The 12,704-nt window shown below is 35.3% G+C and overlaps 3 protein-coding genes across 3 annotated transcripts; 2 read left to right on the top strand and 1 right to left on the bottom strand.

Moving 5' to 3' along the window:
• The first annotated feature begins 2,888 nt into the window (after window positions 1–2,888).
• LOC105160708 (WD repeat-containing protein RUP2) lies at window positions 2,889–4,326 on the top strand. Its single transcript, XM_011078187.3, has one exon. The coding sequence runs from the start codon at window positions 3,021–3,023 to the stop codon at window positions 4,179–4,181; it is 1,161 nt and encodes a 386-aa protein (XP_011076489.1). The 5' UTR covers window positions 2,889–3,020; the 3' UTR covers window positions 4,182–4,326.
• Window positions 4,327–6,484: 2,158 nt separating this feature from the next.
• On the top strand, window positions 6,485–9,933 carry LOC105160489 (Cleavage/polyadenylation specificity factor, 25kDa subunit). The gene is made up of 7 exons (XM_011077881.3): window positions 6,485–6,891; window positions 7,070–7,115; window positions 8,268–8,361; window positions 8,526–8,599; window positions 8,845–8,931; window positions 9,002–9,112; window positions 9,392–9,933. Exons 1-7 carry the CDS (start codon window positions 6,773–6,775, stop codon window positions 9,461–9,463), a joined length of 603 nt encoding a protein of 200 aa, XP_011076183.1. The 5' UTR covers window positions 6,485–6,772; the 3' UTR covers window positions 9,464–9,933.
• A 246-nt stretch (window positions 9,934–10,179) lies between these two features.
• LOC105160707 (pentatricopeptide repeat-containing protein At2g29760, chloroplastic) lies at window positions 10,180–12,131 on the bottom strand. Its single transcript, XM_011078185.3, has one exon. The coding sequence runs from the start codon at window positions 11,985–11,987 to the stop codon at window positions 10,323–10,325; it is 1,665 nt and encodes a 554-aa protein (XP_011076487.3). The 5' UTR covers window positions 11,988–12,131; the 3' UTR covers window positions 10,180–10,322.
• Between the last annotated feature and the right edge of the window lie 573 nt (window positions 12,132–12,704).

The following is a 12,704-nucleotide window of genomic DNA, read 5'->3' as shown; positions in this document are numbered from 1 at the left end:
AACAATCATTAGTTCGAACTGCATGCGCATGATACTGGAGTCGAGCAAATAAATGAGTAGGGGGCTGGTGGTGCAGGGAGTCGAGCTTTCATAGGCTCCAGGCTGTTTCAGGCAAAAGAAGAAGGATAACAAAAAAGAAAAAAAAAACCCAAAAAAAGGAGGAGGGACAATCGGAACGGCAAAGTATTGAATCTCAGTGGATGATAGCAGCAAAGCCACTCTGTCCCTTACAATACCGCATGGCTCTCTCTATCATTTAATCTTATGAAAACTAACAAATAAATCTAGCAAAATAAATTTCTAGGGTTTGTAAATTGGGGATTCATGGTCCCTCTATCTTCTTTAGGATATGGGTACTTTATGACCATAATGCACACAATTGTTGGCATACAAGAAGCCACATACTTATAAAAGTACACACCTTAGCTACTACATTAATTATGAAACAAATTTCACTCTACCCTGTACTTCATAGTAGAGTAAAGGGTCATACGCACCGACCCCCTCTTTTAGTATATAAGTAATTTTAGTTAATTTATATATTAGCTAATACAAGCTTTCATTAACATCAATTGTATTTTATTTAAATATTTCGAAAATTTACTTATACATTCGATTTAATATCTCATATATTTTAAGAATATTTACAAAATATAAATATTTCAGATTCTTTGATCTTTTTCGTCATATCAGATACAATTTACGTCTAATTTCTTGTATATGATTATGTATATATACATACCACGTGTATTATGTATGTGGAGGGTTCATAACCTCTTGTTCATATACATAAATCTGAAACAATTTGAATAGGGTTTCCTGCTAAGGCTAAGAAGAGTACGAAGAGCTACCATGCATGTTGAATTATTCAAGTTTTCATCACAACTTAATTTATTGCCCTGCAGCCCTTTGTTTTATTTATTATCAAATATTAATGCAATACATATATGGACAAAATTATTATTACGTGATTAATTCATCAATTATTCAAAATTTAACATTAGGAATTAATAACATAATTTTAGAACGAAATATATGGGTTCGATATTTGATTTTTCATAATAAGAAACAAATTTAAAACGAAATGCAAATGAAATATCTTTCAAATTTAGGGAGTGTCACATTATATATATATATATTTTTTGCCCTTCATTAATGTTCATCCTACATATATATTATTCTTATTCAAATCAAATTTAAGTGGATGGGACCAACTAAATGACAAGCACATTAACACAGTTAATTTTCTAAACTGCTTCATATCTGATTAAATTTAATTTAAGTGAAGTTAGAATTTCCTTAATTTACTGTATATATACATGAAGTATAAAGTAATTTAGTACAAGAATTGAGGGGACAAAAGGTTTGGCTTAGACCACGTAAGACAATGGCAGCCAACAACCTACGTCCACAAAATTGAGGTACAGAAGCAACCGCCATCTCTCTTTGTCCCTCCTCCACTTGTACTAATAGACTTATATAGTATCAAATACCCTCAATTAATACATCCTCGCATGTCCAACTGCCCAAAGAGCGATGAAAATTTCCCCTACTTTAATATATTCCCCTCAACTATTGCAAAAATACCCTAAAGCCCCCTACTATTTTCTTTATAATTCCATTTGTAAAATGGTGCACGCAAATACAACTTAAACCATCCATAAACATAAAATTCGTGACAATTACGTATTTAAGGTAATATTTAGTTCATATATATGATTGGTTTGTGGATATTAAATTTGTGGTGCAATAAAATTTTGCAACAAAAATTTGAGCCATATCTAGATGTGGTGAACGTGCAACACATGCAAAGAGTGGTAGAAATAATGCATGATTTCACTTTTCACGGGAAGTATCAATTTTTCCAAAATTTAAGGAATTATCAAAGCCGGTTATTGGTCAAGTGGGGTTAAGTCTCTTTGAGACAAAATCAAAAGGTCTTGATGTGCGAAAGATAAGAAGTATATAAGATTCAATTTTTGGTCCAATTGAGGTCCGTTGATGATCCAAAATCACCATAGGCTTTTTTGTTGCATATTGACGATCTGACCTATTCAACTGACATATTAGCATGATTAATCTAAAACGGCACATCAACCTAAAAAATCCATCAGTCGAGAGTAATTGGACCAACAAGAAGTTCAGAATAAGGATTTGAGATGACCTCAACATGTAATGACCTACTAATGTGCCAACAATATATCTTGCTTGTATGGAACATGACTGATGTGGCATACAGTTAGACCAATCCAATCCAATGAAATTACACACACATTTTAATCTAGGAATGTGGAAATCATGTTCAATCGATTCCTTGATTCTTTCGACCAACTCCTATAAATCGGAGAACACTTAGGATAAATGAGGTATTAGTCAACCAACGAACAAACTTATCAATTTACTCTTTTTTTTTTCTTTTTGCACTTTCTAGCAGTCTATTCATTTTTCCTAAACTCTTTCAGTTAAACTTATGATATTCAAGTATTTACCATACATACCTTGAATATCAAAGTTTACACTGGTTTGTAGATTTAATCCCCTAATAATTTTCATATAGCTAGTTCACATTTTATGACTAAATCCCATTAAAAATCTCGATCATTCTTACTAATGTTTTTAAATTGATCGTTCTATATTGTTATCTTTAAGTGTTTCTCAACATAATAGTAGAATATAGTTTTCTTGAAAAAAAAAAAAAAACAAAGTAATCTAATTTCTATGAACATGAGAATCTAAAATGATCTCCTCCCCCCTCAAAAAAAAAATGGAAAAAAAAAATTAAGGAAAAACAATGGAAGAGGGGTATCATAGTCATATGTCGAGACTTCATGGGCATTTGTGAAAAGAAAAAAAACAATGGAGTCAAAAGTGAAATATTCTATACCACGTTGAATCCTCTTTGAACATTGATAAACTGCCCAAATCCCACGGGAGCCTTTCATTGGTTACAAACCCACAAGAACAAAGCAACAAAAAATCCAGAACAATTCTCCGCATCAATCTGATCATATGAATGGGAAATGAAAAACTTCTCGTCCCATTCTCCCCTCCAAAACCCGCAGCCAAGCACCACCCCATTAAACCCAGAAACAGGACGAGGAGGAGAAGAAAAAGAAGAAGATCAGAAAGCAAGATGCGAGTGGGATTTCAATCTCTCCGCCGTAATTTCTTCTTCGGACGCCGGCTCCACCCCTTCCGACGCCATCGGAGTTGTCGAGTTCAACCAGAACGATAGCTTTCTCGCCACCGGCGGTATCGCCAGAAAAATCAGAATTTACAGCTTGGAAAAATCACTTGAATCGTGTCAAAAGGTTGAAACGGGAGTTAAGTTTCTCGACCACGCAGCTGCATGTGAATTCTACATCTGTACTCCGGCTAAGCTCAGTAGCATCAAGTGGAAACCCGGGTCGGGATCTCGGGTCATCGGGTCTGGGGACTACGATGGGGTGGTAATGGAGTATGATCTCGAAAAGCGGGTGCCCGTTTTTGAGCGCGACGAGCATGGAGGTAGACGTGTCTGGAGCATGGATTACTCGCACTGGGATCCGACAATTGGGGCATCTGGGTCTGATGATGGCACCATGCAAATGTGGGATCCGCGTTGCGACGGGGGGAAGTGTCTGGCTGTGGTCCAACCTAACCGGGTCGCCCGCAGCCCAGTTTGTTGCGTGGAGTTCAATCCGTTTGGCAGACCCCTCGTGGCCGTCGGATGCGCTGACCGTAGAATTTACGGGTACGATGTGCGCAATCTGGAAAACCCGGTTCTCCTCCTCGATGGACACCAACAGGCCGTCACATACACAAAGTTTCTGGATTCACGAACAATAGTTTCTTCCGCCATTGATGGGTGCTTGATGATGTGGGACACAGAGGATCAGCGCCCGATTAGGACTTACAGAGGACACGTCAACACCAGAAGATTCGTCGGATTATCCGTTTGGAGAAATGGCGGGCTGTTGAGCTGCGGGTCGGAAAACAATCAAGTGTTCGTGTATGACAAGAGATGGGGCGAGCCCATATGGGTTCGTGGGTTCGCACCGGCAGTTCAGCCACGGAGTGAACCGGGTTTTGTTAGCGGTGTTTGCTGGCGGCAGGCCGGAGACGAGCGGTGCATGCTGGTGGCGGGTGGTTCAGATGGGGTGTTGCAAGTCTTTGAGGGGGAAAGGAAGTCATGCTCGTAAAGGAAATTTGCAGGTTAAATTTAACATTTAAGATTTGAGGATAATTGATCCAATAATGTTATGTTGTGTTTGGATACTTTGATTTGATTTTAAAATTTTCAAATTCATAATGATAAATACATCGAAGTTATTTGGAGAAATTTATGATACATAAACTTTTAAATTCTTACACCTTTGTTTTGAGTTATATATTACTGCATTGTAAGAAAATTTAAATTTTGTAGTCATTTAAAATTATATTTTCAAATTTAATATCTTCATTCTAAATTCAACCTTACTTTTTTCTTTTGTTACATACATTTGAGGAAGAGAAATTATATAATGTAAGAGGAATTAGAGGCTATTTTTGTTTAGTTTTTATGTTAGTTTAAAGTTTTCTTCTCTATTTAGGTAAATTAATGTTATATTTGGATCGAAAAATATGACGTTGTAAATTTTAGATTAAGAGAAATATTCTTTTGAATTTATTCTAAAGTTCAAAGTTTTAAAACGTTCAACTCTAAGTTTGAATTGTGTTTGATTTATTATATTCTTAATTTTTTTTAATATTGAGTCATTTGAATTATTTTTATCCAAATTCATTCATGTATTTAGATCGATAAATTTAAAAATATAAATTTTAAATCCTTAAAAACAAATCTCTTGGAATTGTTTGGTTAATTTTAAAATTTAAACACTTTCAAATCCTTGTATTCTAATTTTGAAATCAATTAAAATTTTAAATTCTTTTCATATAGAGTCATTTGAAATTATGTGTTCAAATTCATCCATCCAAACATAACCTAAGTATATATTTGGATTGATGTATTTAATTTTTGTAGATTTAAAATCTCTAGTTGAAGTTCATCTAATTTATTTGTCTAATAAAATAAATCAATGAATTTTAAATCTTTAATAGAATCCATTAAATTTAAAGTCGTAAGTATGAAATTTATTCAAATGACTTAGTAATTTTAAAACCTTCTGAAATGCCTTGAAGCGTAGCTATATTTGGATTTGTCGGAATAATTTGAAACAGTATTTCATATAACTTTATATAAGAAAAATTTAAAATTAAAAGATCTGAAAGTCTTTGAAATTCATTATTTCAAATATTTCAGTCTAAACACTACCTATAAATCCAAATAAGAAATTTTAAATATTCAGATTTGAACTACAAGAAATTCTAAATTATATTCGTTTTAAATTTCTAGTCAAATTACAAACCAATCATTCCAACGCAACCTAATAGAACCGTTCTCTATTAACAAGAATTGGATGTTTGCAATATAGTCCTAATTCAATTATTATTATAATTATAAATTGATATTACATCTTATATTGAATTTCATATGTACCTTTACCACATATATATATATACATATATATATTTTTATTATTATTATTTTTAGAAAAATATATTTTAGGCAAGAGCCCACATGCCGTACGTTGGACAGTTTGGTTGCAGTGAGGCCATGAAAATGAACCAAGTAGTAAAAGTAATGTTAAGATGAGAAAGGGTGGGGTACATTTGGATTTGCTCCATTTCCTACCCAGATATACTGTCGGACTTACCAGCTCACACCACGTATCTGTCTTCACCCTTTAACAAATGTAGGCCCGCCTGCCAGTGTATCGGGTTTTTCTTTAAAACCGGGTACGGGTATCCATAATCGTTACTTAGCAAGTTCGGGTTTCTAGCCGAGTTCTGAACGGTCATACCTATGATATTTCAAGACCCAACAGGCTGTCGCATCCCCCTTGTACCCAACAAAATGCCCGTGGACAATGAATTATACCTACCCAATCCAACCCCATGCGACCCGTTTCGTAGTTTGTGGGTCGTGTATGCTTGACCCGCAATGATTTATTTAAATTTTGGGTCATGATTTGTTTAAATTTTAGAACTAAGGATGTAAATAAAATTCCAACTTGTTTAAATTATACTCCGACTTAAAGAACTTGATAAATTATTAATTAAATTAAATATAGATGCCTTTTAATTGAAACAAATAATTTAATATTTACAAGTATATTATTACTATTTTTTCAGTAATTAACTCAGTACAAACGGATCAGGATTTATATAAATTCTTTTTGAAGTCTGGCATAATTACACATAAATTTTATGTGAATTATAATTACACAAAATCTTAGAGCATGGCAGTTAAAAAACCCCAAAAAACAAAAATTTAATGTAGTTCAAAAAAATGTGTAGAAATGGGCCGGGCCCAAAGAGCTAACAATTAATTCCCTCCAAAGATTAGGTCCAATAGAGGCCCAACCTATTTTTGGACTATGCCTCCAGTCAAGTTTCAGGCAGCCGAAACAATCATTTCTACTTGTGCCTTCTCTTGTTGGAGGGAAAGAGAGAGAGAAAGAGAGGGCATTAAATTTGTCTTCTGTGACTGTTCACACTATTCTTCCGATTTGAACTAAACTTGCATTGAAATCACACCGTTCTTGAATTGCCGTCTGCGTAGGACTGTCAGCGTACGAGCTACATTCCTCCCTCAAGTTTTTACTTCCTTCCCGCTCGAACACCTCTCTGAGTTCTGCAGATAATAGAGGAAATTCTTTCGCTTGAATCTAAAGTGGAATAGGAGGGGAGGATGGTGACATCGCAGGTGGTAAATACGTACCCGCTTTCAAGCTACACTTTCGGAACCAAAGAGCCGAAAATGGAGAAAGATACCTCCGTCGCCGATCGCCTTGCCCGCATGAAAGTCAAGTCTGTTATTTTTTTTTTTTTTGTTTTGTTTTTTAGTCTGATCTGTGTATGCTCTTTTGTAATAGTAAAATCTTAATCAAATTAGTTTAGGGTTTATCAGCCGGCCTCAGAAATATGCTTCATTTGTGGGTTTGTTGTTTTATGCCTTCTTATCTTTTTTGGGGATTTTGAGTTGCAGTTACATGAAGGAAGGCATGAGGACTAGCGTTGAGGGGATTTTATTGGTAATACATTTTTCTTCCTTTACTCAAATTGGCAACTATTTATTTGTGTTTATCCAAGAATTTCTTTCTTGTCTTCGTTCGAAACAAATTGAAGAATTTTTTTTTCACTAAATTCTGCATTCGCCATAGAATTAATCTGCAGGTATGACTGTTGTTATTTTTATGGCCTGTTATATTGGGAATGCCTCAATATGCATTTGTGTTTGGTTGTGTTGCATTACATACAGTCTCTTGGCCTTGAATTACGCCACTTTTATTGTTGTAATGTGTGTCAATTGTGTGGGCCATTTGATTAAGTCCAACTGTGTGGGGCTTAAGTGCAAGCTTTCAGCCGTTCTCTACTATCTGCAAAATCCTCTTGGGAAATGGTTGTAGTCTTGAGTCTAGTTTCTTTATGTAGGATAACATCAAGAAAAGGTTTGAGGTGGTTTGCCATCTTGTTTCTGTTGGTAATATCATTTTTCCTTTGTGTTGACCAACTTCCTAAGTATTTTCTGATTCTATCCAGGAAGATGCTTTCTCAACAATATGATGTTTGGTTGGATCAGGCTGCATTCTTATTGTTTGGACCTTTGTGTCTTATTCAAACCTGCATAATAACATGTGTGCTTGCTGCAGAGTGTACTTGTGTGAAGTCATGTCATGCTGTTTTACCTGCAAATAAATACGACAATTTGATTTCATGCACGATCAAGGATGGCATTGTGATTCCTGGTCTTTAGCACCGTTCCTCATGGACAGACATTATTAGCTGTTATCTTCTAGTACCATGAGATAAAGCCAGAAGTGTTGTCCCTATATTAAGTTAGTAAGGCATGCACTTTCTCTGGTATTCCATGATCATGACTTAACTTGTGTAGTTTATTAAGTTAAATGCATAATAAGTAGGAGAGAAGTAGCCCAGGCGAGGTAGACGTTGACATACTTATGTGTTCCCAAGTAACAAAGTTGATAATGGTAGAACCCTCACGCAGCAAGTCTGTCATTGAGCCATGCTAAACTTGATACTTCAGTTCCATTTTAATCTGCTTCTCCAGCTAAAGTTCAATAAAGAATGAGGATATCATCCTCACAGTAATCATCTCCCCCACTGGATGCTATTATTCAGCTACTTATGTTTTCTAATTATAGAAAAAAATGGCTGTTTTGCAGGTACAAGAGCATAATCATCCCCATATTCTTCTTTTGCAAATTGGAAATACTTTCTGTAAACTTCCAGGAGGCAGGTTGAAACCAGGAGAGAATGGTAAAATATTTTTTTGTTTCATTTTTATTCATTGTTATTCAATAAATTCTGCTTGTTTTTTTTTTTAATTTTACATAGGATAGAAGAAAAGCAACAACCTGAATTGATTTATTTTTGTTCTTGTTTTCTTTTTCCTTTCTTATTTTCGTGAATACAATTTACAGAAATTGAGGGCTTGAAAAGGAAACTCTCTAGCAAACTTGCGGCTAATTCACCTTCTCTACAACCAGATTGGCAGGTAATGCACAAGAACAGTTAATACTCTTATATAAAAAAAAATTATTAGATATAGATTGTGGAAATGGAAAGTGTTTTTTGAATATGCTTTGGAAAAAAAATACAGAGTTGAATTGTATGTCGCTCACCTGATATTCCATGTCAAGGGAGCCATATTTTCGACATGTTCCTTGTTTCTTGTCTGCTTCTCGTCAATTAAAGTTTTGCATGGTAAATGCTTACCGTAAGATGCAAACTTTTATGCAGATTGGTGAGTGTGTGGCGACATGGTGGAGACCGAATTTTGAAACCACCATGTACCCTTACTGCCCCCCACACATAACAAAGCCTAAGGTAAGATCACCATGATATGTAGATGTTACTCGTCCACAAATTATTCTTAACAGAGCGTGTGAAAATGCAGGAGTGCAAGAAACTTTTCCTTGTTCACCTCTCTGATCATGAGTATTTTGCTGTGCCAAAGAACTTGAAGCTTCTTGCTGTCCCATTGTTTGAACTCTACGACAATGTGCAGGTGCGACAAGGTTCAGTAGTTGGCATAGTTGCAACATGAGAAATAGCATGTGTTTGGGAGTAGTACTCCAGATATGAACTTAGCATTTCAAAGTATTTTTAACTAAAGAGTTTTACTCAAGCACCATGTCCGTTATTTCGTTTTCCATGTCGTATTCACTTTCTTGGTGTTACAGTTATCTCTACTCTTCTTCTCTACTTTCTTTGTCAGCATCTGCAGGATGTCCATCTTAATAAGGTCATTATAATTCTTACAAAGCTCTTTGTTGATCTATGTCAGAGATATGGGCCTGTTATATCTACCATCCCGCAGCAGCTATCCAGGTTTCATTTCAACATGATCCATCCATAAACTCATGGGGGATTCTGTGGAACTCAGATGGAAGACAGAATGCAACTGTTGATCTTGAGTTGGTTAGTCTGGCAGGTCCAATGTTCTGAGAACAAGTGGTCAATCTCTGCTTCATATCACGATACAACTTTAGCAGATAGAACTTTTACGTTTTAGTTTATCTGTTTTCTACTTTAACCTTGTTCAACTTCTAACTTACACTATGAATTGAGTCCTTGGCGTACCTGTAGTTTTATTCATTGACTTGTTTTTTTTCTTTTAATTGATCATGTAGTCCTTTTCTGTTTTTAGATTCTCTGTTTTAGAGCTAATAGTGTCATGTAAAGTTGGTGAGAGTAAAGGAGAGCAGACTGCAGAAGTTGTATGGTATACAATGTAACTCTCGATACCCTGTTCCTGCGGAGTACTAGCGCCTTGTAAGTGTAACTTTGGCATACTTGGAGCAATTGATCAATTTTAAATTTTCCTTCTGCTCTTCTTGTATTGGGTGAAAAATCAGGATAGCTACTGACTAGCATCACATTTCTATTTGACTGTCCGCACTTAAATCATGTAGCTAATATACTGACATCCTTTTTTATAGGTCTAATGATTATAGAACCTTTGATTTTGATAAAGAATATCTGAAAACACCTGATTGCTTTGCCCAAAACTGGTAGATTGCGCTGGTAAAGTTCAAATGCGTATGTAAACTACATATCTACTACACAACTATGTAAATGAGTATCATTTAATATATTTATCATGATCTTTTGGACTAACAGCCTGTTTACTTTTGTTTTTTCTTTCCAACAACTGGCAACCAGTTGGGAATCGCCTTTATACAAAGAATTGTTTTCTCTCCAGTCATCCTAAATTATCAAATTATACTACTGATTCCTGTTTTCTTCAATATCCTATTCTCCTCCATCAATTTTCTTGTACGCAACGCCTCTGACCACTGACCCATTGAGGCATGAATGTTCGATAAAAGCACATGAACTCCAGACTCTTCTGATCTTAGCTCAATGGCCTTACTTATAATATTCTCTGCCAACTTAAGATTACCTCTTTCCCGGCATCCACCTAATAAAGCTCCCCAGATGGCAATGTCTGGTTCTACCTGCATATCTTTGATCAAGGATTCCGCTATTTCTAGCTGATCATTTCTGCAGAGTAGATCAATCATAGAACAATAGTGCTCAAGCTTTGGATTAATGTTTAAATGCGTTTTCACGGCTTTGAAAATCTCTTGGCCTTCCTCTACTAAACCTCCATGGCTACAGGCAAAGAGGGCGCACGAATAAGTGTGGTCGTTTGGCATCAATCCTCTTTTCTGCATTAGATGAAAAATCTTGATTGCATCTTCTGCTCTTCCATGGACGGCTAGAGATTTTATCATAACGTTGTAACAGAACACATCCTTGTTCCCGATTTTGATAAATGTTGTAAAACTTTTATCAATATCCCCACAGTTTGCATACATTTCTACAAGTGCAGTCCCTACTATGACACCCATCCTAGGCCAATCTCTTATTAGATAATGTATCCATTTCCCTGATTCTAGATTACTTAGGTTAGAACAGGCTGACAGAGCTGCAACAAAGGTGAAAGAATCAGGCTGCACACCTTCTAATTGCATCTGGACAAAGAGATCTAGTGCCTGCTGAAATTCCCCTTTCCGGGTGTAAATTGACATCATAGAATTCCAAGAAACCACATTTTTGTCGGGCATTTTGTTGAAAAATTTCTGGGCCATTCCGATGTCTCCTACTGCAGCATATGCTCCAAGCATAGTAGTCCATGACACCACATTCTTCTCTGGCATTCGCTCAAACAGATATCTAGCATTTGCCACATCCCTTGCCTTAGCATAGACAGAAATCATGGTATTCCAAGAAACAACATCTCTATCAGGCATTTCATCAAACAGCTCTCTCGCACTCTTCACATCTCCTATACTCACATACTTTGCAATCATTTTATTCCACAACTCCACCGTTTTCTCACACATTTCATAAAAAATCCTCGTAGCATCAGTCAAGCTCTCCTCTTTCGCCAATCCCACTTCCAAATACTCGACCTTTTTAACATAAAAATCAAAAAGAGCATTCCCAACAGAAAAAGCGCTCTCAAACCCAGACTTTATTATACGGCAATGCACCTTCTGGCCTGTACTAAACAAACCCATTTGAGAACAAGAGCTTAAGACATATGGGTACGTGAAATTATTCGGCTTAAGATCTCTCCTAATCATTTCATCAAACAGTGATAAGCAGTTTTCACAAGGTCCATTATACGCATAGCCTCTAATCATGGCATTCCAGAGGGTCATATCAGTGTTCAAGAAACCACCCATTTGGGCGAATATGCGATTCGGATACTCCATTTCGCCATACTCCGTGCTTCGTCGGAGAAATTTTAGTCGTATATCCGGGATTTGACCGAGGGAAGTTGTGATGATGAAGGCATGAATCTGTTTTAACTGTTTGTATGTGCATTGTTGCAGAGAGTTGAAGACTTTGTGCTGTAGAACATAAGACATGTGGTAGATAATAATTCACACAAGTGTTGAAGACATGGTAGTTATTTTCCCTTCATATTCTCATCCTTGTAAATTAATTCTTCTGCACTCTTCAGTAAATTGGATAAAATATGAAATATGATAAATTAATAACCTTTTTTTTTTATATTTAATCAATTGAATAAAATGTAAGAAAGAGTTGGATTATAGTATTTGAAGGTATAAAAGTGAGATGAATAAACTTTTATTAATAAAGACTTTGCATTCTTTCGGGAGAGACTATATATTGGTTGGTTATTTATTGTGGCATTGACGAGGAGTTTGAGAGTAGATTCTTTTCTGGGCTTTATTTTTGTCAACAATAACTACATTATCTCTGTAATTTGAATGAAAATGCTGACATCAGTAATAAAAATATATAAAGTTTTAATTTTATTCCTCATTCAATATTTCATAAGTTGTTGACAACATAATTAGTTTTTTCATTCATCTACGGCTACTCCTTATCTAATGACAATAAATAGGAACCATATTTTATTATAATTGCATCTTATTCACTTTATATATATTACAACCAATCCATTATAAATATAAAAATATTACCAAGATATCTTTATTAGTAAATTATACAAAATGTTGAATAAAGTATAAAATTAAAAATTTATGTAATTTTTTTGTTGATATAAGTATTTTTCATGAAAACCCTATTGTATATCCAGATTTTTTAGATGAGGTATA

The sequence above is a fragment of the Sesamum indicum genome, linkage group LG4 (genome assembly GCF_026168435.1).
Source record: "Sesamum indicum cultivar Baizhima isolate 11 linkage group LG4, ASM2616843v1, whole genome shotgun sequence".
In the NCBI taxonomy this organism is placed as follows: Eukaryota; Viridiplantae; Streptophyta; class Magnoliopsida; order Lamiales; family Pedaliaceae; genus Sesamum; species Sesamum indicum.
Note: the sequence above shows the minus strand (reverse complement) of the source record. Positions and strands in the feature narration are given on the sequence as shown.